We start from the raw sequence: 23,960 nt of genomic DNA, 5'->3' as shown, positions 1-23,960 counted from the left end.
AGTTTATGTTTAGGATTCCACTTTATATCTTTAAACAAATTAGGCTTCTGTAATCTAAGAAAAAAAGGCTTTTGGTGCCAATATCCAGCACTACTAGGAATATTGGGTCTCTGACTGGTTAAATCATCAGGATAGAAGATAGGACCCTCCCTACCACGTGGAGGAACCCCTCATTTTCCTTCTGCAGATTTATCCCTTGTGCTGGCCTCTGGGATCCATGGGACCTTTCATGGCACTGCTGTGAGCCATAAACAGACAGTTTATTCCTCTCTTCTATACACAAGTACATTTATTTGTCTCAGCTGATATTTGGTTTCCTGCTGCTTCCTGGATTGTCTTTGAATCTATCCTTATACCTACCATCTGGGGCCATCTGAGAGGACACCTGAGCTCTAACCTGAGCCCTCTGGATCTAAGGACTGATTGAGTGCTTACCAGTGGTGCAGTGGTGGCTGGTGGTTTTCTCTGGGTGCGGGGGGGTGGGGGGGGGGACGGGTATGGCAAATGAGACCACCCCTATTCCCCCCCCCGGTCGGTCAGGTCACGTAGTCGGGGTCCCGCACTTACAACATCTCGTGGGCAGCACTCCAGGCAGCATCGATTTCTCTCTGGACCGTTCTCTGGGTGCTTTTCTCACTTCCCCTGCATCTCCTCCCTCCTCCTTGCGGCCAATCTGATCGGATCTCCTTTTTGGCCAATCGGGTGATGGGTCTTGCAACCCGCTTCCTGATTGGCTGGGAAGAGAATCAGTGTTACGATTGCGAATATTAATTCGCTATTGTCACAAAACTGGGTGGGCTTGGGGCGCAATGCTCTGCGTCCCAAGCCCACTCTTTTTTGAAGCCTATTTGAGCCTCTGACTCTAATCACGTGCTTAAAAAAAAAAACCCTGCATGTAGATCAGGGGCCGGATGCATGGATGGGCCACAACTGGTGTTTACCAATCTCCCTGAGTAAGGGTGGTCGCTGGTTCTCAAGCCTCAAGTGTGAACTTGCTGTGTGTGACACGGTTGCGATTTCTGGACTTCTCTATTCAACATGGATTTTACTAGGGGACTTTCTCTCTATGGCTTCTTTTGACTTACACAATTTCTGTATAGTTTATTGATTTATGCATTTAATATATGTATAGTGCTGCACTTTGTTCATTTACTGCTAATATATGCACTTATTACAGTATATGTATAGCTCTGCACTTTGTTTATCTATTGCTATTGTGCCTAGTAGGGATGAGCTTTGAGTTCGAGTCGAACTCATGTTCGACTCGAACATCGGCTGTTCGCAAGTTCGCCGAACAGCGAACAATTTGGGGTGTTCGCGGCAAATTCGAATGCCGCGGAACACCCTTTAAAAGTCTATGGGAGAAATCAAAAGTGCTAATTTTAAAGGCTTATATGCATGGCATTGTCATAAAAGTGTTTGGGGACCTGGGTCCTGCCCCAGGGGACATGTATCAATGCAAAAAAAAGTTTTAAAAAGGGATGTTTTTTCGGGAGCAGTGATTTTAATAATGCTTAAAGTGAAACAATAAAAGTGTAATATACCTTTAAATTTCACACCGGGGAGGTGTCTATAGTATGCCTGTAAAGGGGCGCATGTTTCCCGTGTTTAGAACAGTCTGACAGCAAAATGACATTTCAAAGGAAAAAAAGTCATTTAAAACTACTCGTGGCTATTAATGCATTGCCGGTCCGACAATACACATAGAAGTTCATTGATAAAAACGGCATGGGAATTCCCCACAGGGGAACCCCGAACCAAAATAAAAAAAAAAAAATGACGTGGGGGTCCCCCTAAATTCCATACCAGGCCCTTCAGGTCTGGTATGGATATTAAGGGGAACCCCGCGCCAAAATTAAAAAAAAAAAAAACGGTGTGGGGTCCTCCCAAAAATCCATACCACACCCTTATCTGAGCACGCAACCTGGCAGGCTGCAGGAAAAGAGGGGGACGAGAGAGCGCCCCCCCTCCTTAACCGTACCAGGCCACATGCCCTCAACATTGGGAGGGTGCTTTGGGGTAGCCCCCCAAAACACCTTGTCCCCATGTTGATGAGGACAAGGGCCTCATCCCCACAACCCTGGCCGGTGGTTGTGGGGGTCTGTGGGCGGGGGCTTATCGGAATCTGGAAGCCCCCTTTAACAAGGGGACCCCCAGATCCCGACCCTCCCCCCTGTGTGAAATGGTAAAAGTACCCCTACCATTTCACTAAAAAACTGTCAAAAATGTTAAAAATGACAAGAGACAGTTTTTGACAATTCCTCTATTTAAATGCTTCTTCTTTCTTCTTTCTTCTATCTTCCTTCATCTTCTTCTTCTGGTTCTTCTGGCTCTTCTGGTTCTTCCTCCAGTGTTCTCGTCCAGCATCTCCTCCGCGGCGTCTTCTTCCCTTCTTCTCCTCGGGCCGCTCCGCATCCATGGCATGGAGGGAGGCTCCCGCTCTTCTCTTCATCTTCTTCTCTTCTTCATCTTCTTCTCTTCTTCATCTTCTTCTCCGGGCCGCTCCGCATGCATGCTGGCATGGAGGAAGGCTCCCGCTGTGTGACGCTTCTCCTCTTCTGACGGTTCTTAAATAACGGGGGGGGGGGCCACCCGGTGACCCCGCCCCCTCTGACGCACGGGGACATGACGGGACTTACCTGTGGCATTCCCCGTGACGCCACAGGGAAGTCCCGTCAAGTCACCGTGCGTCAGAGGGGGCGGGGTCACCGGGGGGGACCCCCACGTCATTTTTTTTTAAATTTTGGCCGGGGTTCCCCTTAATATCCATACCAGACCTGAAGGGCCTGGTATGGAATTTAGGGGGACCCCCCACGTCATTTTTTTTTTTAAATTTTGGTTCGGGGTTCCCCTGTGGGGAATCCCCATGCCGTTTTTATCAATGAACTTCTATGTGTATTGTCGGACCGGCAATGCATTAATAGCCACGAGTAGTTTTAAATGACTTTTTTTCCTTTGAAATGTCATTTTGCTGTCAGACTGTCAGACACGGGAAACATGGCCCCTTTACAGGCATACTATAGACACCCCCCAGGTATGAAATTTAAAGGGATATTACACTTTTATTGTTTCACTTTAGGCATTATTAAAATCACTGCTCTCGAAAAAACTGACGTTTTTAAAACTTTTTTTTGCATTGATCCATGTCCCCTGGGGCAGGACCCAGGTCCCCAAACACTTTTTATGACAATAACTTGCATATAAGCCTTTAAAATTAGCACTTTTGATTATTCATGTTCGTGTCCCATAGACTTTAACAGTGTTCGCTTGTTCAAACAAACTTTTTTCCTGTTCGCATGTTCTGGTGCGAACCGAACAGGGGGGTGTTCGGCTCATCCCTAGTGCCTAGTATCTCAGTTACAGTGCTTAGCCGCTGATTTAGGTTCTAAGCGCAGATAAATTCTTTCTCTTTTTCACTTTCTTTGCATGTTTGTAAAAGGATTAAGGTTGTTAAGGGTTTTCATTATTGCATTCATGAGCTGTTTTAACTGCTGCTCATTCTTGCTAAGAGACCATTTAAAGTGGTTTAGATATCTTGTATAGATGATCCTCGGTGAAAGTTATTGTTGCTGAACCAGGGAAAGAAAAAAAATATATACTTTATATTCATTTTGTCCTGAGCTGGTCCAGAAATGTGGATGGCCTATATCTAACATCACAACAGCTGCCTTGACCGGTGAGTGTGACATTAAAGAAATATTTTCTTCTAAACCTTATTTTCACGGTTCTTTGTTTGCTTTATAGGATTATCAGAGTGAAGCTCCCTACCACTTATTACATCTGAAAATTGAGCTGGAGAGGAGTAGGATTTTAGCCTCAGTGGAAGACTGCAGAGCAGAGTTGGCTCGGGAGAACAAAATGCTTCCAGTAGATGGCAGTGAGAAAATTGTAAAAGAACACAGGGTAGGTATACATTAAAACTTACTGTCTCCCTCAGCAATGTAGTGTCATCAACAGGATTGATAGATAGATAGATAGATAGATAGATAGATAGATAGATAGATAGATAGATAGATAGATAGATAGATAGATAGATAGATAGATAGATAGATAGATAGATAGAGATAAATAGAAACATTTGTGATACCCTGAGCTCCCTTTCAGTCTATAATATGTAACTTGGGTCTTACAATAAATACCCCCCCTTACTTCCATCCAGCATAGTGTCAAAAGGAAATTGGGACAGTATTCTGCATGTCTCATTGTTGGACAGGCAGGGAGTTATGAAGCTGCCTTCTGCTGGACACCACTGTAATATTACATACTAGAAGCACAAAGAGAGGGTCCTAGTTGATTTAGTACCTTAGAACAGGGTGACACTGTAGGTACTTGCAAAAAATGTGCCAACGTTGAATGCAACAAATTGGAAACTAAGGAGGTGGGACTTTGTGGGCACATGGGTATTTAAACTATGAAAACGTAAAAAATTGTTTTTAAATTTTATTAATTTTTACAAAAAGACATATTGGTTTAAAAACAATACAACATACATGTAACAACCTTATTACATATACCAGGTGGATCCTACCCTGCATTTAACATTAAGAGCCCTTGCCCATAGTACATATAATCCAACATTCAATTAAACAAGGAAAAGAACCTTCCCCAAGAGGTTGTAGTTATGAATGTAGGACTAGAGTTGGGTTGAATTGCAGGTATGGTGGTCCACTTTGAATGCTCTCTATATGCTCAACATGTTTCACGTTGTAGAACGCTTCTTCAGGAGTTAAAGGTTCTGTTAAATATGTATGGAAAAGAATATCACAATAAAGGCATGTACATAGTATAACAAAACATCAACATAAGATAAACATAGATAAAATAAACAAAATATAATAAAGTTTCAACCCCTTGTGGTGGTACATGGACAAAGCCCCATAAAGGAGAGTGGTCTCCCGGGGACAGATGGTACAACCGGTGGTTTGGGGAAGCCATTAAAGTAACACATGCGATGCCTATATAGGTATAAAGAGAAAAAGAAGTTTCCCATATACATGGTAGATTGCGTATTAAAGAGTACAGAGTTGTAAATAGCCGTTATTATTCCCATAAAGGGTATAGAATTTAGTTTTACCCAATCTCATTTCACATTGCTGTGCTCGTCAAACACTACAAGTAAAGCAGGTGTATACAGGGGCATAAGAAAGGTAGAATTAATAGAAAATATATGCAAATTATATATGGCTATGTTTATCTTATGTTGATGTTTTGTTATACTATGTACATGCCTTTATTGTGATTTTCTTTTCCATACATATTTACCCAATTCTAGTCCTACATTCATAACTACTACCTCTTGGGGAAGGTTCTTTTCCTTGTTTAATTGAATGTTGAATTATATGTACTATGGGCAAGGGCTCTTAATGTTAAATGCAGGGTAGGATCCACCTGGTATATGTAATAAGGTTGTTACATGTATGTTGTATTGTTTTTATACCAATATGTCTTTTTGTAAAAATTAATAAAATTTAAAAACCATTTTTTACGTTTTCATAGTTTAAATACCCATGTGCCCCCAAAGTCCCACCTCCTTAGTTTCCAGTACTAGAAGCACATTTGGGGCATCATGCTGAAAGGCCTTCTGCTTCTTATCTGCCCTGACCCACATCTAGTGGAAATGACCTCAGCACAAATGGTATGTCCGCCATGTTCATAAACTACTTTGATTCACGAGTATAAAGATTAAAGTTCCTGTATGAACATAATGCAGTATAGCTAAGACATTTTACAATCAACTAGCCCTAAGCCTATCTTAGGCCCATGTTAGGGTAGCTGACTTAAGCTCCAAAGCCAGAAGGGGTATGATGAAAATTATGTATTTACTTGACTTTGCTCACTGATTATGCATTGAGCATTAGCATTAATTATTCAAGCTTGGTACTTGTCTCTGTAGTTAAGCTGTATGATTTTTCTGCAGATTTCTGTGACACAAGTGACTAACTAAGATAGCCTGTGATGTAGGCTGAATGGGCAAAGCACAGGCTGACTATAAGTTTTATTGCAACCACTTGCCGACCACAATACGTATATATACATTACTGCTTTGAAGTGGTTTACTGGGATTATGGATGAATATATCAGCCCTGACCCCAGTATCATTTTTTACAGTTGGCGGCTGGCTTTCTCATGAAACCTTTTCAAGCGGCTCATGAGCCATTGAAACATTTTACGAAGCAGTGGGAGGGGACATTCCACCCCTCCCGCTGCTCGCTGCTGTTTCTTGGTCTTACTGTTTCTGCCGATTCGTCCGAGAAACAATCCGACGGCGCGGCCTGCTTCTCCCATAGGCGATCAAAGAGTAGATACTCTGATCGCCTCTGTGGCCTTGGAGGACCGGAGCAATGTAACTTCTATTACAAGGGATGTTCACGCAAGTTGAGCACGCATATGTAAACGGTATTCGCACCACACATGTGAGGTATTGCAGCGAACATTAGAGCGAGAACAATAATTCTAATGCTAGACCTCCTCTGTAACTCTAAACAGGTAACCTGTAAAGGCTTTGAAGCGGCGCCTGTGGAGATTTTTAAGTACCGCAATTTGTCGCTGTTTCACGAGCGCGCACAATTTTAAAGCATGACATGTTAGGTATCTATTTACTCAGCATAACATAATTTTTCATTATACAAAAAAATTGGATAAACATTGTTTTTTTTTTTTAAATTCATTAAAGTGTATTTTTTCCCAAAAAATTTTGTTTGCAAAATCACTGCACAAATACCGTGTGACATAAAAAATTGCAACAAACGCCATTTTATTCCCTAGGGTCTCAGCTAAAAAAAATATATAATGTTTGGGGGTTATAATTAATTTTCTAGTAAAAACTTGTAAACAAAAAGTGCCAAAAAAAGCCTGGTCGGCAAGTGGTTAAGTTGCTCAGCTCGGCTAATAAACAATAGACATGATATTTAATTAATGCATTCATCAGGCTTTGTTGACCTCTCTCTATTTCTTGCTTTTATGACTGTTTTATTATAGGCTTTCTTTGGTGAGAAAGGGTGCTACCAGCTATGTGAGAAGAGGCTGCGGCTAATAGAAGAGTTGTGTTTAAAACTGCAGGAGAGAGACCCTATTAAAGGAGTTTATGAAAACAGTAGAATGGTACTAAAAGACATGAAAACTCAGATTGATACTACACATCTAAAACTCATGGAGCATCCAGACAAGTGGAAGGATTTCAGGATCAGGTACTGTTTTACATAGTTACATAGTAGGCGAGGTTAAAAAAAGACACAAGTCCATCAAGTCCAACCTATGTGTGTAATTTTATGTCAGTATTACATATTATATCCCTGTATGTTGTGGTCGTTCAGGTGCTTATCTAATAGTTTTTTGAAATTATCAATGCCCCCCTGCTGAAACCACTGCCTGTGGAAGAGAATTCCACATCCTTAACACGCTTACAGTAAAGAACTCTCTACACAGTTTAAGGTTAAACCGCCTTTCTTATAATTTTAGTGACTGGCCGCGTGTCTTATTAAATTCCCTTTCGTGGAAAGGTTTTATCCCTATTGTGGGGTCACCAGTACGGTATTTGTACAATTAACTCATATCCCCTCTCAAGCTTCTCTTCAGAAAGAACAAGTTCATTGCTCGTAACCTTTCCTCATAACTAATGTTCTCCAGTCCCTTTATTCGTTTTGTTGCCCTTCTCTGGACTCTCTCCAGTTCCAGCACATCTTTCCTGAGGACTGGTGCCCAGAACTGGACAGCATAGTGCAGGTGTGGCCAGACCAGAGTCTTGTTAGTGGGAGAATTATCGTTTTATCTCTGGAGTTGATCCCCTTTTTAATGCATGCCAATATTCTGTTTGCTTTGCTTTCAGCAGCTTGGCATTGCATGTCATTGCTGAGCCTGTCATCTACTAGGACTTCCAGGTCCTTTTATATCCTAGATTCCCCCTGAGGTTCTCCTCCCAGTGAGTAGATTGCATTCATATTTTTGCCACCCAAATGCATTATTTTACATTTTTCTACATAAAACCTCATTTACCATGTAGGAACATGAGCCCTATCCTACTGAAATGTATCCGTGTCATTGTTGTGCCAGTTGTCCAGACATTGCATGGGCAACACACAATTAGTAACTGGAGCAGGAAAGTGGGTGCGAATGCAATGTCAGGTAATAGTGATCACTCACAGGAAAATGTTTAGCGAAGGCATTGCATTATATCCCGTTCAGCTGATGCGATTGTCTTGGGCCAGGGGAGAACTGAGAACATTTGGCCTGAGGGGGCAAAGACAGCCATAGTAGTGACAGATTTATGTGGACTAAAAGTGTGCCATGGTTCTACATTGACTGGTGGACATGGTGAAGTGTGTTTTTTCCTAAATGGCAGTGCCTCCCTGTTCTCCAGTCCCAGTGGCGGCTGGTAACGTTTTAGGATGGGGGGGCGTCGACCACGCTCAGCCTCACAGGACAGAGTATATAGCTCAGCCTCACAGGACAGAGTATATAGCTCAGCCTCACAGGACAGAGTATATAGCTCAGCCTCACAGATCAGGGTCTATAGCTCAGCCATACAGATCAGGGTATACAGCTCAGCCTCACAGATCAGGTTATATAGCTCAGCCTCACAGATCCGGGTATATAGCTCAGCCTCACAGATCTGGGTATATAGCTCAGCCTCACAGATCAGGGTATATAGTTCAGGCAATGCACAATGCAATGGTCAAACAGAACAGGGCAAAATCAATACGGAACCACACAAGAACGGCCAGCTTGGTTTAGCATAACCCTTCATCAGCAATAGAGAAACAGGTAAACATTTTTGATAGATGATAGATAGATAGATAGATAGATAGATAGATAGATAGATAGATAGATAGATAGATAGATAGATCTTATTAAATAAAGGGAGGGGGGCATTAAAATTATAGACAAAAGATGGAAAGATAGAGAAGACATATAAGAATGAATTATATTAAAGGGGAGCAGAAAGTTTAAAAATGCTTCTATGATCACAAGCACCAGCAGGAGTCACTGGGATTTCTACTGCTCCAGCAGCTGAACTCACTGGGATTTGTAGTGCTCCAGCAGCTGAACAGGCAGTGCTGGCCTAAACCTTCAAATTTAGCATAGCAGGGACATGACATTTGTAGGACTTAAGCCCAGTTTCCTGATCACACCTTATATCCCCAAAATCTCCCCCCCCCTCCAAACCCTTCACAAATGACTTGACCAGGTTTTGGAGTAAATGGCCTTGACGGCCTTTTATTTACTTATAAAATTAAATAAATAACATCTTCATAAATAACCATTAAACTTTAATATACTTTTTTAGTATCATAGAGGGAAACAACATACCACTGGTCACTGCGAACAACTTCTTTTAAACTTTAGGCGTCCAGTCGGAAACGCCTGACTCGGAGGCGGTACCCAACCTTCGCAGTAACCTACCCTTTTTAACCCTTCCAGGTTAACCCCTTGTAACCTGAAAGTACCATAAACAAACCCCCATCCTTTCATGGATGGGTACCAGAAACAACCCCCATCCTTTCATGGATGGGTACCAGAAGCAACCCCCATCCCATGGATGGGTACCAGAAACAACCTCCATCCTTTCATGGATGGGTACCAGAAACAACCCCCATCCCATGGATGGGTACAACATGTTCCATACATGTAACCTCTATCTTCTCTTTCTCCAGCGACCCAGCACTGCTGGTCATCTTGACCTGTCCCTTACCCCCTATTTAACCAACTCAGAGCGGGTGGGTGGGAATCGCTTCCTTCTCCGCTCAACAACTGACATCACTTCCCCCTCTCCCTTCCTCTCTCAAGCTCGAGTGCCGCCCTCACCCAGCCCCTCCCCCTGTTCTAAAAAAGGGGAACAACGCTCTTAAAACGGCAACTGTGCTGTCCAGCACTGTCATGCTGTCCCTGCGCCCATTTCTCTCCTGTCCTTAGCTCCAGGGCTCTCTTTGCAGAGATAGACTGCTGAAGATGTCACTGAGCCTGCTAACTTCACGAGAGCATGACCACACTGAGGCTTGTCGTTCCTCAACAACTTCATGGTAACCTTCCCAGCTATGCAGAGAAAGCTGTCAGTGTGACTGCAGTCTCATCCCCAGGCCAGCCTGGGATTTATAGTTCCCTGACAGCTGACTCTTGCATACCATGTTAGTGCACAGGCTACAGAGGATAGTGAAATCTCCACTCTGCAGGGCAAAGCAGGCTCTGTAGTCCCCCATAAACTTTGCTGATCCTGCAGACCTTTGTTCTTGCCCATAAACAGGATGTAGGAGCCTGCCTGTTCCTGCGGATCTTTTCAGCTTTTCCCATTAGCTGGATGCCTCCTCCAGCAGGGACTGGTGACTGGAGGTTCTAGATACTTTCTTCGATAAAGACTGGTGGATCCCTCAGCTCCTACATTCCTCTTTTAGCAGGTCAGATAGATCCCTAATTTCTAGATGTCCTCCAACAGGGACTGGTAGACCCCTAGATTCTAGATGCCCCCTCTAGTGGATTCCAAGCTTCTATATTCCTCCTCCAGTGAGGCATGTCGAGTCTCTTGGTACTAGATGCCTCCTTTAGCGGGGACTGGCAGTTAGGTACTAGATGCCTCCTTTAGCAGGGACTGGCAGATCCCTAGCTTCTAGATGTCCCCCCTTCTATATTCCTCCTCAAGCAGGGACTAGTGGATCTTAGGCTTTTAGATGTTCCCCTACAGTAGCGGCTGGTGGCGTGGATGCACCCCCCCCCACACCAGGGGCAGCCGGGGTCTCAAGGCACTGACAGCTGCTAGCCCCCCCGTGCACAGGAGGTTCGGCACCAGCGTGTATCTCCTCTTCCAAAGCGCTGGGAAATCGGGAAACAGGTCTCACCGACCTGCCTCCTGGTTGGCGGGAATGCACTGTAGAGTGAAAATAGCGAAAATTCATTCGCTATGGTCACACAATTGGGTGGGATCGGGGCGCACTCTCTGTGCCCTGAGCCCACCTTTTTTAAAGCCTATTAGAGCCTCTGGCTCTAATCACGTGCTTAAAAAAAACACCCCCACCATAGGAAATGTATGCGTCCGGCATAATGAAAGAGGCTGGGCGCATGGATAGGGGGGTGGCGGCAGGGATGGGGAGGCGGCGCCCATGCGTCCACAATGCACGGCCTGCCACTGCCCAGTCCTCGCCTATCCAGTGCCCATGGCAGTATTCTTCTCTATACTGCCACCTTCACAGCTTTTCAGATATTTAGAATATCATGCACTGATAAAAAACACAATTTTGTTTTTAAGTTATTAAAAATTGCAACCTGCCTAAATAACACTGGCTTCCTTAGAATCATTCTTGTTGTTTCTCCTAGTAAACTGACTTGTGCTGCATCGCATAACCATTTAAGTGGAGAATTTTCCTTTTGGCATCAAATGTAAACGTGATTAATTATTCTACAGTCAGATGTAGGCAAAATAATTTGGCATTTGGATTGGCCATGGATGAGGGACTATACATTTTTACCCAGAAACATTCTTTTACGTATTGGTTTCTACACTGTACACATTTTGAAAACTGATTTTTTGTTACTGTTCCTTATTGTCCTACTGTTACTGACTGGCCCTCTTCAACTTTACAGATTAAAAGAAGTGTCTGATTGGCTGGCAGCAAAGGACAAAGAGTTAATACAAATTAAAGGCGGGACTAAAGATATTACGAAATATGAACAATTAAAATATTCAGTGCAGGTAACAAGTTTTCCGACCTGATTTGTTTATGCTTGAGGCAGCATTGATATAAGATCTTGAAGGATTACTTTATTTTATACTGTTCTTGACCTCTATACACTGTGTATAACAATCAGCTAAGACAAGAATGGTAACTATTTTGGAGACTCTAATGGCTACAGATCTACAATGGCTTTACCTCTCTTGCTGGATGGGCTATAGACCCATCATCACCTAGTTTCTTTTGGTTGGAGATTTTGGCAACATACAAACAGGGCTGTATTTAGACATCATGCTCCCCAGGGGCACATGCCCCACATCTATTTGTAAATTCACTGGGGTCCACTCCCAACTCCCAACACTACAAATGCCCACTTTTTGTCCTTTAATTTATGTGCAGGTTTGACAGCTGCTGGTTTCTGTCTGCACCTGCCAGCCCACCTACTGCCAGTCAAGCCTGGAGAATAGAGCTGAGGAAAGTACTCCATAACTTCTCCTCAGCTCTGTGCTACAGGTCTGACTGGAAGAGCTGCTCACTGGAGAGGCAAAGCCATTAGTCAGTGCACTGTATTGAAAAAAGCCTTGCCCGTCTAATATAGCTGTGCTGCAGCCACTGTAAAGCCAGGTGAAATCTGTGAATGGAGGTGAGGAGGAGGTGCAAAGGTGAGATCTGTGGACAGAGGTGAGGGGGAAGTGTGGAGATGATATCTGTGGATAAAAGGGGGTACAGAGGTGAGAGCTGTGGAGGGTGGCCACGTGCAGAGGTGAAAACTGTGGACAGAGAGGTTGGTGTGCTGAGGTGAGAGCTGTTAATGAGGGGTATCTGGATGTAGAGATGAGAGATTTTGTGTGTGTGTGTGTGGGGGGGCTTGAGTTGAGAGATGAGGGTGAAATGTGAAAGGTGGGGCAAAGATAAGCCTTGCAAGTGCGGTGCAAAGGTGAGCTGTGGATGCAGGGCGCATAGGTAAGCTGTGGATGAAGGGTGCATAGGTAAGCTGTGGACAGGGGCACAGAGATGATCTGTGGATGGGGGGGGGTGCAGAGGTGAGCTGTGCATGCGGGACGCAGAAGTAAGCTGTGGACAAGGGCAGTGGTGAGCCGGGGACAGGGGGTGTACAGGTGAGCTGTGACAGGGAACAGAGAGTGGAGTTGTGTATGCAGGGCTCAGAGGTAAGCAGTGAAAGAGATGTGCAGCGGTGATCATTGGATGGGTATTTTGCTAAAAGCACACTTGAAATGAACTCTGGACCTTTTATCTGCTCCTTGTAAATGGGATAATGAGGGAATAACACACACCTGGCCATGAAACAGCTGAGCAGCCAATTGTCCCATTACTTTTGGTCCCTTAAAAAGTGGGAGGCACATATAAAAACTGTTGTAATTACTACACTGTTCACCTGATTTGGATGTAAATATCCTCAAATTAAAGCTGAAAGTCTGCAGTTAAAGCACATCTTGTTTGTTTCATTTCAAATCCATTGTGGTGGTGTTTAGAGCCAAAAAGATTAGAATTGTGTAGATGTCCCAATATTTATGGACCTGACTGTATATATACACACATGTTTTTTTCTATTAGTTTGTATATGTTTTTGCAACTATACAATGATTTAGAATGATGTATCGATTTTGCTCCGAGTTCAATTGGTGTATCTGATTTTTTCTGGCAGTGGATCTGGACTGAAATCTTCACAAAAGATTTGAGTATGTGTACTGTGTACTGCAGCTGAGTTTTCTTTGTGGTACCAGCTTAGTGCTGTTTTTAATTGGTTAGTTCACCTGTAACCTAATGATGACACATTAGAGCAGTATATAGGTGATTGTGGTGATTAGTTCCAATAGGTATTGATTAAGTGCTAACATTTGCGTGAAACACATCTACCTCTTTGTCCCCTGCTCCATCTGTCAACCACTTGTCATATGAAGCTTCAATAAAAAGGATTATTGGAAGGGCAGCCATCCAGGATTATTTCCTTAATTTATACAACACCTGACTAGTGTGTGTGGGGATTAATTGGAGATTCACTGACCTGGAGCGGCTTTTTTTGTTTCATGTAAGTTACATAGTCCTGACCTCTCGGTATGGTGGGAGTGCAGTAGTTAGGAGTGTGCAACATACGCTACAATATACAGAGTTCAGCAGTTAGGATAATGTAAGCTGACAGAGTGCAGTGGTCAGAGTATGTTATATACAGCCTAGTGTAAAGAGAGCAGAGGTCAGGATTATATAATGTATAGCATGGTATAAAGGGGTAGGGGTCAGAAGTATGCAATATATGACACTGCATACACATTTCAGTAGTCAGGATTATGTAACATACCTTGCACTTTACATTACCCTGACCATACGCTCTATGCTGTGCTGTGTGGTACATACCTCATACTGTTGTGTCAGATATACTTATGGCCGCTGTATTCTGGACTGTGCATTACATAACCCTAACCATCACAGTCTATACATTATGAACTCCTGACTCCTGCACTCTATATGCTTTATTGTAATTATATACTGCTGACCTTGCATCAGCATGCACATACTGTAACAGGGCAGGAGCATCTTTTCACTAGATTAGGGATTCTCAGCATTCTCAGGATTTCACTGGAAGTTCTGTGATATTACCCTCACTAAGGCACCCTGGAGGGAAGCCAGGGTGTAACATAGATTCATTTTATTTTTCTTCATTCCTTTCCTTTTTATTGTTTTAAGGCTCGGTTCACACTAGTGCGATGCGGGAACCAGCGCGATTCCAGTGCCGGTTCCTGCATCGCATAGAACTCACAGATGGTTCACACTGCCCTATGCAAACCATTGTGGGTGTCAATAGAACGTTAATAATACCCCCAGATCGGTTTGCATTTCGCAGTGCGAACTGTGAATTTGGACAGGAATCGGATCGCATGGGTGTGAACACCCATGCGATCTGATTCTGATGCAGACAAAAAAAAAGGGTCCTGCGCAGTTTTGGTTTGAATGCGATGCAAATACAGCCATACAATCTGGATGGCTGAATTTACATCGCCCAGACATCGAATGTGATCTGCACAGCAGTGTGGTGCGAATCACATGCGATGTCTGACATCGCACAAGTGTGAACTGGCACAAAGTGTTTGAAGCAATACAGAGTGCCTGAATATTTAAACATCTGCAGTGCATGGTACAACTAAAAAAGCATAGTAAGAGATTATATAAAGCAAGGAGTGTCATCAGCGAATAGTCCGTTACTTACAAAAATTGTCTGAAATGCACAATAAACAAAAATTTAAAAAAATTTAAATAGAACTGCAATTTAATGCATTTTTTTATGCTACATCCAGTATTAAAGCTAAAAAACGAAAACCCCTAGTGGTGGACTTTTTAGGCACATAGAGAATAAAATTGTGTTTTAATGCAAAAATATTTTATTTAATATATGGTATAAAAAAGTATGAATCATGAATCATGTAACATAGGGAATGCATGTATGGCATTTACACGCATTAAGTTTCGAATGCCGATTTGGGCTGTCAAGATTTTAAGAGCTGTTTGTTGTAAAGCTACGATCAGCTACTCATATATTGTAAGCATCATTTGCCTGCTGACTCCTCAACGGCTACTCTCAGGACCTGCCAATTGGCCCCAGTGAATCCTCAGACCATACCCTGCTCATGCGGTTTTTCTGTGTGTGTGTGGGGGGGGGAGTATCTTTTTGTCTCTCCCTCTTATTATTGCTACACTTTTTGAACATTTTTTTTGATTGGGCATGGATGTAAAACGTCCTTTAAAATAATTACACTAAGAGCCTTTGGAGCCAATAATCTACCTGGCATACCTGTCCTGAATCTCTGTTGTTTTTAACCAGAATAGTATGGAATGCTAAGTCAGCAACTCATTACAAATACAATAAAAAATTCTCCTGCTAATACTTACCCCTGAGGAAGGAGATACGTGTACTCCAAAACGCTTTGGGTGCAAGAGTATTTTGTACTATTGTATTTATATTGATGTAAATGCCATACATGCATCCCCTATGTTACATGATTCATGATTCATACTTTTTTATACCATATATTTAATAAAATATTTTTGTATTAAAACACTATTTTATTCTCTATGTGCCTAAGTAAGCAAAAATTAGGTGAAAGTGTAAAGTTTGAAATTATATATAGACTATAAAATTACTTTCCAAGTACTTTAAAGGAGTCTCCATTCATTGTATTATTATTGTTTGTTACCCCAGTGAGAATGTTTTCCTTTACTGCCAGTTATACTGGAACAGTAGCAGCTTGGCTGTATATCTTAAGAGGATCTTACATCAAAATTCAAGGCCCATTTATCTTGTAAAACCCCAACCCTCCAAGAAAGTAATGCACAATTCCAGGCAATTCCTGTATTTGCCAGTGATGTCACTGGGCCTTCTCTGAGTTTCCTGGAAAAATTCAGATTACCAAATCTCAGGGCAAGGCACTCCAGCAGTTTGCGGGAACATTTTCTTTTCTTCAACATCAGCTTTCCCATTGATGCCAACCTTGCCTTAGCAAGTTCACTGGAATTTGGGGTGTAAGATTTTTTTTACTTTTTTTCTGCTATTTTTCATTAATTTGACTGTCCTTTTTTAATTTGTGAGGGTTTGAGGTCTTCAAAATAAGTAGATCTTGCATTTTAATGCAAGGTTCACAATACATTTCTTCTTTTTGGAGTAATTCTTCATCTTATAGAAAATTCACTATGGGACTGGTGTAGCCAGCATAGTATGTCACCAGCTCCTTAAAGCGGAGTTCCACCCAAAAGTGGAACCTCCGCTCATTTGTCTCCTCTCCCGCTCCGGTGCCACAATTGTCACCTCTTACGGGGGGGCAGGATACCTGTCTTTCATGTACTTCCTTTCCCATTTCTTATGTCTATTAATATTCATATAGATAATGCTATTCGTACTAATGTGGAGAATTGTATTGTTACAGGAAATTAGACAAGATGTGACTAAACAAGAGGATAATGTCAGGTATCTGAAAGACAGACTGGCTGCACTTACTGAGGTTTCGGTGGAGAAGGAAGTAAGAAGGCAAAACAGTGATCTAGCAAGACTTTCTGACAGCCTAAAACTCTTCCTGGACTCGCTAAATGAGGTACATAGTGTTAGCATTTTCACTGCTACATGGACAGCCCTCATATCATTATAAGTTCTATTTATTTTTGCCTGCACTGATACTAGAAGTGTGCTTTGTACTAGTTTGAGAAAAACCAAAGCAACAACCTGTCGCCATCACAAAATGAACAAAATTTGTCCTAGTACAGTGAATAATACGTGAAATGAGTCTGTTTTTTTTTAAATTATTCTTTTTTCCATTTACTTTTAGGCCTAATGTATACTGCTGCTTGTAAATTGACATTTAGAAGCAGTTGGGCGTTTTTTTCAGCTGCCCCTAACCTTTCCTCTATGTTATCCTATCAGTACATGTAAACAGGGTTATTTATAGTTGCTTCTAAGCAGTTGAGTTTAGAAGCATTTTTTGAAATTCAAAAAATGCATTCAGGACGGATGAGACATTTGAAACTCCAAATGCCTGTAACAGCTTGTAAACGCATGTAAACGCAATAACTTGCATTTAGTCACATTTCGTTTACAGACTTTTTTAATGGAGAAACATTTTTGTCTATTTTCAATGTAAAAAACACTTCTAAACGCAAACGTGGCATGTAAACAGGGCACAACGGACGTTTTTAAACGTCGGTTACTATCTGTCAAGTTGAATCATTCAGGAGAGATTTTAAAACGTCCCGTGTGCATGAAGCCTTAAAACACATGCATTCTTTCCTTATTTCCTGGAATACCACAACATTTTTACAAACATATTGTCATTTTTCTCCTCTTGCCTTTTTCCTGTGCTTTAAAAGTTATCATCTAAGGACCAAACTCATGTAAACATTGTATGTTTTACATTTAAAATGTCTGCAGTCTGCACTGAAACACTACTGTGTACCTTCTTGGTCTGCTGTACGTTAGCTTTGCTATTTTACTCTTTTTTTGAAGACCAACTATGTTATGCAGGGCTGACCTTAGGTTAAATAGCACTTTCTGAAAACATTTAGTATGACATCCCTAACTTCTCTTGTGAATAAAGGTACTCCTACACACTTTTTACCACCGTTTAGTAAACTCTTCCTTGCCGCCTTGAATCCCTTTTTGCATTTTACATTCTTGCTATCATATAAATTATAGTTTTCTAGGCCAGAAAATTGATTTTTCAAACAGAGGAAATTAGTAGAAATATCTCTACTGTATTTGATAGAATTATCTTTAATAAATGGTCAATAACAGTAAAAGCCCCACTACGTGTTCCCCCTGGAGGATGGTGCCTTAATATACTTAACAGGTCACGCATAGCTAAGGCTAGCTGCTATGTTATGGAATTGGGTAGGCCTGGGTGGAGTCATTGTATCCCTTTATCATTACATTGGCATATGTTATTATTATTAGTATACAGGATTTAAATAGGAATAGGAGGGCCTTGCATGAAAATGATTAAAAATGTAGAAGTCTATTAACCCATGTTTTCACCCAAGATTCACACAATGTTCACTGAAGATTACCGTAACCTATTTCTCATATAACATTACATTAAAAAAATGATGAATCTTGGATGAAAACATTGATAAATAGACCCCATAGACATAAAAAGCTCACATTTTTGCTGTTTCCCAATAGACTGAGAAGATTTTAAGCACTGTTGGAGATTGTGTAGAGTGCAAGGAGGCAGTAAAGAATAAGCTCAGTAAGTTAGTGACAAGCTCTAAGGATATTCAATCACAAGCTGAGAAGATTTTGAACACAGAAAGCCTTGAGGAGGCTAAGGAACTACTTCTTCATTATGAGGTATTAATATTTTATGATAATCCAAATATACATCTAATGTGAATGTTTGTAAGGCTCGATTCACACCTATGCATGTTGCTTTTGAGCGTTTTTGGAGGTTTTCTTTTCATGCTTGGCACGTTTTTGAGCAGCGTTTTTGTAGCGTTTTTGCGGCGTTTTTGCGGCGTTTTTGCCGCGGTTTGCGTTTTGCGTTTTTTTTTTTTTTTTTTCATTTTTTTTACAGTCTTAAAAAAAAATTACAAAAAAAAAAAAAACGGCAAAAACGCACCAAAAACGCACCAAAAACGCTGCAAAAACACTGCAAAAACGGTGCACTTGCGTTTTTGATGCTTGTCCATTGAAATCCATTACATGCAAAACGCTGCTTTTTGCATGAAAAAAAGTCTCCGACCCTTTCCAAAAACGCAGAGATACAAAAAAGCATTGATGTGAACATGTTCCATAGGAACCCATGTTAAAAAATTCCCATGCATTTCTGCAAAATGCAAAATGCATCAAAAAACGCGCTAGTGTGAATGGAGCCTAAGAGCTAAGTGTGACAAATTCTCTACTAATTTACCTGTAATAAAATTTGCATGATCTTATATTAGTCAGAAAATACTATTTATGCTGTCTCACTGTGGAAATCTGGGTTCCCCAAGCCATATTAAAGCCATGCCCAACCTGACATTGTGACAAATCACCCACTTTGGCCAAAATCTCTCAGGTTTTGGATAACCATCGGCCCAAATGTTTGTCTTAAGTTGTGTGCATTTGGCTTGATACTAATCTGAGTATAAACCTGAGTTACTCTAGGTAGTATGTCTCAGGTATGTCTGTTTCCTGATGTTAATGTCTGTTCAGCAAAGTATGTTAGATGGTGTCCTAGCCTGTGTATTAATTACTTGTTATCACAGCACAAATTATAATACCTGCAAGAATACTACCCTGTTATATAGTAATCCTATGCTCTCTGTCATTATATAATGTACCATATACTCTGGTCCTTGCAGAAAAATATAAAGAAAATACGTTTAGAGAAACAGGATGTTCAGCTCCAGATTACTCGTGCCAAAGAGATACAGACTGAGAAGGGATTGTCCAGAGATGTCCAGGATGAGTTGGTGAAGATGGAAGTTGAAATGGAAAATGTAGAGGCAGCAATGGTGCAACAAGAAGAAGAATTAAAGGTATACACACACACACCACCCTCAAGCTAATTGCCTAAATTAGTGGCCTAAAATAAATTATCTAAAGGGCTCTTTTTACTTACCTAACTTTGTGGTCGCGTGATGCACTGGATCCCAAGTCTTCTGGAAAGCAGAGTGGGAGGGTTTTTTTTGAGGTGCTGTGTCTCTGCCTTTGTAATGTGGAAACTTCCCATTAGCTGTCCAATGGAAGCATCCTCTCAGGTTCCAGAAGACTGCAGTAGCATGAGGGGTAGCAACTGATTCTTCCAGTAACTGGAGTTCAGATCCGACTGCCTCCAAGCTTGGACACCCGTTCCTACCCGCGGGTAACCACCTGCGGCTACATGCTAAGAGTTGCTACTGCTATTTACATGCACCTGTCATTCCAGCCACAATAATCTGCTGATTCTTGCCACTGGAATCCGATGTATACGACTCAGCTACTGTGAGAAGGAGGCTTAATACATACATATGCAATAAATTATTGGCAAAAAATAGTGCTCTAATTATTTAAACTTTTCTGAATTTAAAAAGCTAATCAAGGCAACCAGTAAAAGGGTCGATCCACATACAACTGATTTTTTTAGGGTTTGTTAGGTGTGAGGGAATTAAAACATCTGACAGCTTCTTATATCTTTGTATCTGTTAAGAAACCTGTAGTGTGCAGTAATAACTGCAATATCATTTTTTTTGGCCTGCATATCTGCTGTGACTATTATGAAGGAGTCTCAAACTCCCTGTTGAATTTTAATAATTTTCAATTATGGAGAAAGCAACAGGCATTTTCCACAGCTGTCTTGGACCAGTACTGATAAGGTATGTTGGGCTGGTGGCACTAAGTAAAGAAATCGATCAGAGTGGGTCCCTCAGTCAGTGATATATGGGGGACATAATATAGCTACCTGCTCCCCACTGAGACCTGTGATCATCGCTTTTGACAGGGTCTTCAACCATCAACTAATCTTGCAACCACCTTTCACCAAGCCCACCAAAAACTTCACCATGAAATATTTAGTGTTTTACACTTTCTTTAAGCCACTAAAAAAATCCCCCCCAGGCCAAATTTTCCCAGACCTATACTGTTCTATGAATTTTTTTTATGTAATACAAAAAAGGGTGTTTCAAAGCACATGTTTAAAAATATGTTTATACGATTTATTTTTTCTCTTTGAAGGACACAATCCATAATTGGGAGACAATAGAAAATGGAAAAGAGTCCATTGCTCAGCATTTGAAGCAGATAGGACCTACACTTGAACGACCCTTGAACTTTGGAACACTGGAAAATATATCATTAGAACTTCAGCAGGCAAAGGTTGCATTATATTTGTCTATAAACAGTTGTTTTTACAATAGTATGTGAATAAAGTGTGATATGTCTTGGCTGCACACAAAAATACGATTCTAAACAGTGCTTAACAGAAGCAAAGTTTTCCTAAAACAGAAAGTATTCACGTGTTAACTTTGTTCTATACCCCAGCAGTCGTGGATGTCCAACTGGCCGGAGGCACAAAAAGCAATGATTTGCTTGGTTCCTCCCACTGTACCCAAAATGAGGAATATTTCGCTAGTTTTTGGGATATGTGATGGAATAAAATGTATGCCCTGTTTAAAGTGAGGGCTTTGAGAATGCTTTAAACACTTCCTACCACCCTTTTTACCATAACCTGTATGGTCATACATCATCATAGTTTTGTTTGTAAAAGGCACACCTGACAGTGCTACATGTTGTTTCCACACACAGGAAATAAAGACATTTTGTGTGCTTATGAGAACAGGTAAAGGAACTAACAATGTTAAAAATTAAAAGTCAGCATCTTTAAATACTGTAGCTGCTGACTATTAGCAATCAGGTACTTACCAGTCCATAGTTTCCAGTACTGTCTTCCCGCAGCAGATTCATGGATTTGGGAGCTGGCTGTGACTTCCGACTACCACAGTCGGCTTCCCACTCCACATGCACAAGATTGTCTAGTGCAGGGAGACTGGTTCCTACAAATGCCTTTTCTAGAGGGGTGCTCATCAGTGTGAGTTTTTATTTATTTATTTTTTGACAGCGGGGGGTTTCACACACAACCCGGTAGCTGCAGACCCCTGGTACTGGCAACCCGCCGGGCACGCATGTCCCCGCCATGTATTCTGGGCTCCGCTTGCACATCTGCGGGCACAGGAAGCAACATGGCGGGTGCCAGTGGGTGGAGGGGAGGGAGAACAGTGGACACGCGTCTGCTCTCTTCCTTTTCTTGTTGGCGACCCGGAAAGCGACGTGTATGAGGTCACTTCTGGGACGCACTGTCACTTTCCCCAGCTAGCAGAGTTGGAAAATAATGTACAATAAGATCGCAATAAGCATATATTGATTGGTTTGCGCAAAAGTTATAGCATCTACAAAATAGGTTATTGATTTATGGCATTTTTTATTTTTATTTTTTTTTTTACTAGTAATGACGGCGATCTGCGATTTTTATCGTGACTGTGACATTGCGGCAGGAAGATCAGACACTTTTGACACTATTTTCGGACCATTGACCACTGATTACTGTATAAATGTCACTGGCAGGGAAGGAGTTACCACTAGGGAGCAATCAAGGGGTTAAATGTGTTACCCAGGGAGTGATTCTATCTGTGGGATGGGACTGACTAGGGAAGGAGACCAATTGGTGTTCCTATATACTAGGGACACACGATCAGTCTCCTCTCCCCTAACAGGACATGGATCTGTGTGTTTATACACACAGATCCACGTTCCTGCTCTGTCATGAGCGATCGTGGGTGCCCAGCGGACATCGCGGCTGCCGGGCACGCGCATCGGCTCCTCTGTGACGCGGGAAGCCGAGGACGTCATATGACATCCGCCCAGGATGGGAGATCTCATCCAGGGGTTAACCACTTCACCCCCAGAAGGTTTTACCCACTTCCTGTCCAGGCCATTTTTTACGATACGGCACTGCATCCCTTTAACTGACAATTACGCGCCCATGCGACACTGTACCCAAATAAAGTTGATGTCTTTTTTTTCCCACAAATAGAGCTTTCTTTTGGTGGTATTTGATCACCTCTGCGGTTTTTATCTTTGAGCTATAAACAAAATTTTGAGAAAAAAACTATATTTTTTTATTTTCTGCTATAATACATATCCAAAAAAAAAAAAATGTAAAAAAACGAATCTCTTCATCAATTTAGGCCAATATGTATTTTGCTACATATTTTTGGTAAACAAAATCCCAATAAGCGTATATTGATTGGTTTGAGCAAAAGTTATAGCGTCTACAAACTACGGGATATATTTAGGGACTTTTATTTATTGTAATTTTTTTTACTGGTAATGGCAGCTAAAAAATGCACTGATCCCTGTATAAATGACACTGGCAGGGAAGGGGTTAACACTAGGGGCGATCAAGTGGTTAAATGTGTTCCCTGGGAGGTGTTTCTAACTGTGGGGGGGGAGTGGATTCACTGGAGGAAAAGAGAGATTGTGATTCAGCTTAGCTGAAACACGATCTCTCACTTTTCCTCCCTGACAGATTAGCGGTGTGCTTTGTTTACATTGGCCCAATCAAAGCGGGAGCAGTGTGCCAGTGGCCCCTAAACCGCGTACAGGTACGTGATTTTGCGCACCTGGGTCGCCCTGTCACAGTAAATGTATGTTGGGAAGCGGTTAACCTGTCACCTAAAATTCATCACAAAGCTAATCAAAATTACATCCAAGCACATAAAATCCCCCCCCCCAAATTTTTTTTAAACCTTCCACCCCACATATACACACGTACGAACATAAACGCACGTGTTGGGGGTGCCTACACATCAAAACGTTGATTGTCATACACTTGTCATACACATGTTACATATCGCCGCACACGCCTGAGTGAGAGTAATAATTCTAGCACAAGACCTCCCCATAACATGAAACTGATGACCTATAGAAAATATAGGGTACTGAAGTATGTTGGCATTTCACGGCACACACAAATTTAAGGTTTTACATGTTGGGTATCTTCTTTTTTTTCAGGGGGGGGGGCTCCAGAATTCTCTGCCTAGCGCTGCTTCCTCACCTACGTGAGCATTGTGGAAGTGGTAGCAAGTACTAATACAAAATGGTGCCCCACCTTCCTCCCTCCAAAAATCCTGCAGCTCAGTTACAGGCTGGAGAGAGGGAGAAAATCAGCAGTACCTCACTTTATAGATTGAATTTCTGTTTTCAGATGGAAAAATACATTTTTTTTACAAATTATTTGTATGAACTAATCTTTTTAGATGCAAAAAACTTCCTTCTTAAAATCTCTTTTC

General features: G+C 41.7%; 1 protein-coding gene across 1 annotated transcript in view; it reads left to right on the top strand.

Moving 5' to 3' along the window:
- The window catches only part of SYNE1 (spectrin repeat containing nuclear envelope protein 1), a 513,156-nt gene that overhangs the window by 158,051 nt on the left and 331,145 nt on the right, over positions 1–23,960 (top strand). The window contains 7 exon segments of the mRNA XM_073627830.1: positions 3,745–3,903; positions 6,979–7,187; positions 11,569–11,677; positions 16,592–16,756; positions 18,337–18,504; positions 19,497–19,673; positions 20,848–20,988. Coding sequence (XP_073483931.1) covers positions 3,745–3,903; positions 6,979–7,187; positions 11,569–11,677; positions 16,592–16,756; positions 18,337–18,504; positions 19,497–19,673; positions 20,848–20,988 — 1,128 coding nt within the window.

The sequence above is a fragment of the Aquarana catesbeiana genome, linkage group LG04 (genome assembly GCF_042186555.1).
Source record: "Aquarana catesbeiana isolate 2022-GZ linkage group LG04, ASM4218655v1, whole genome shotgun sequence".
NCBI lineage: Eukaryota > Metazoa > Chordata > Amphibia > Anura > Ranidae > Aquarana > Aquarana catesbeiana.
The sequence above is the reverse complement of the archived record's forward strand: the minus strand, read 5'-3'. Positions and strand labels throughout refer to the sequence as shown.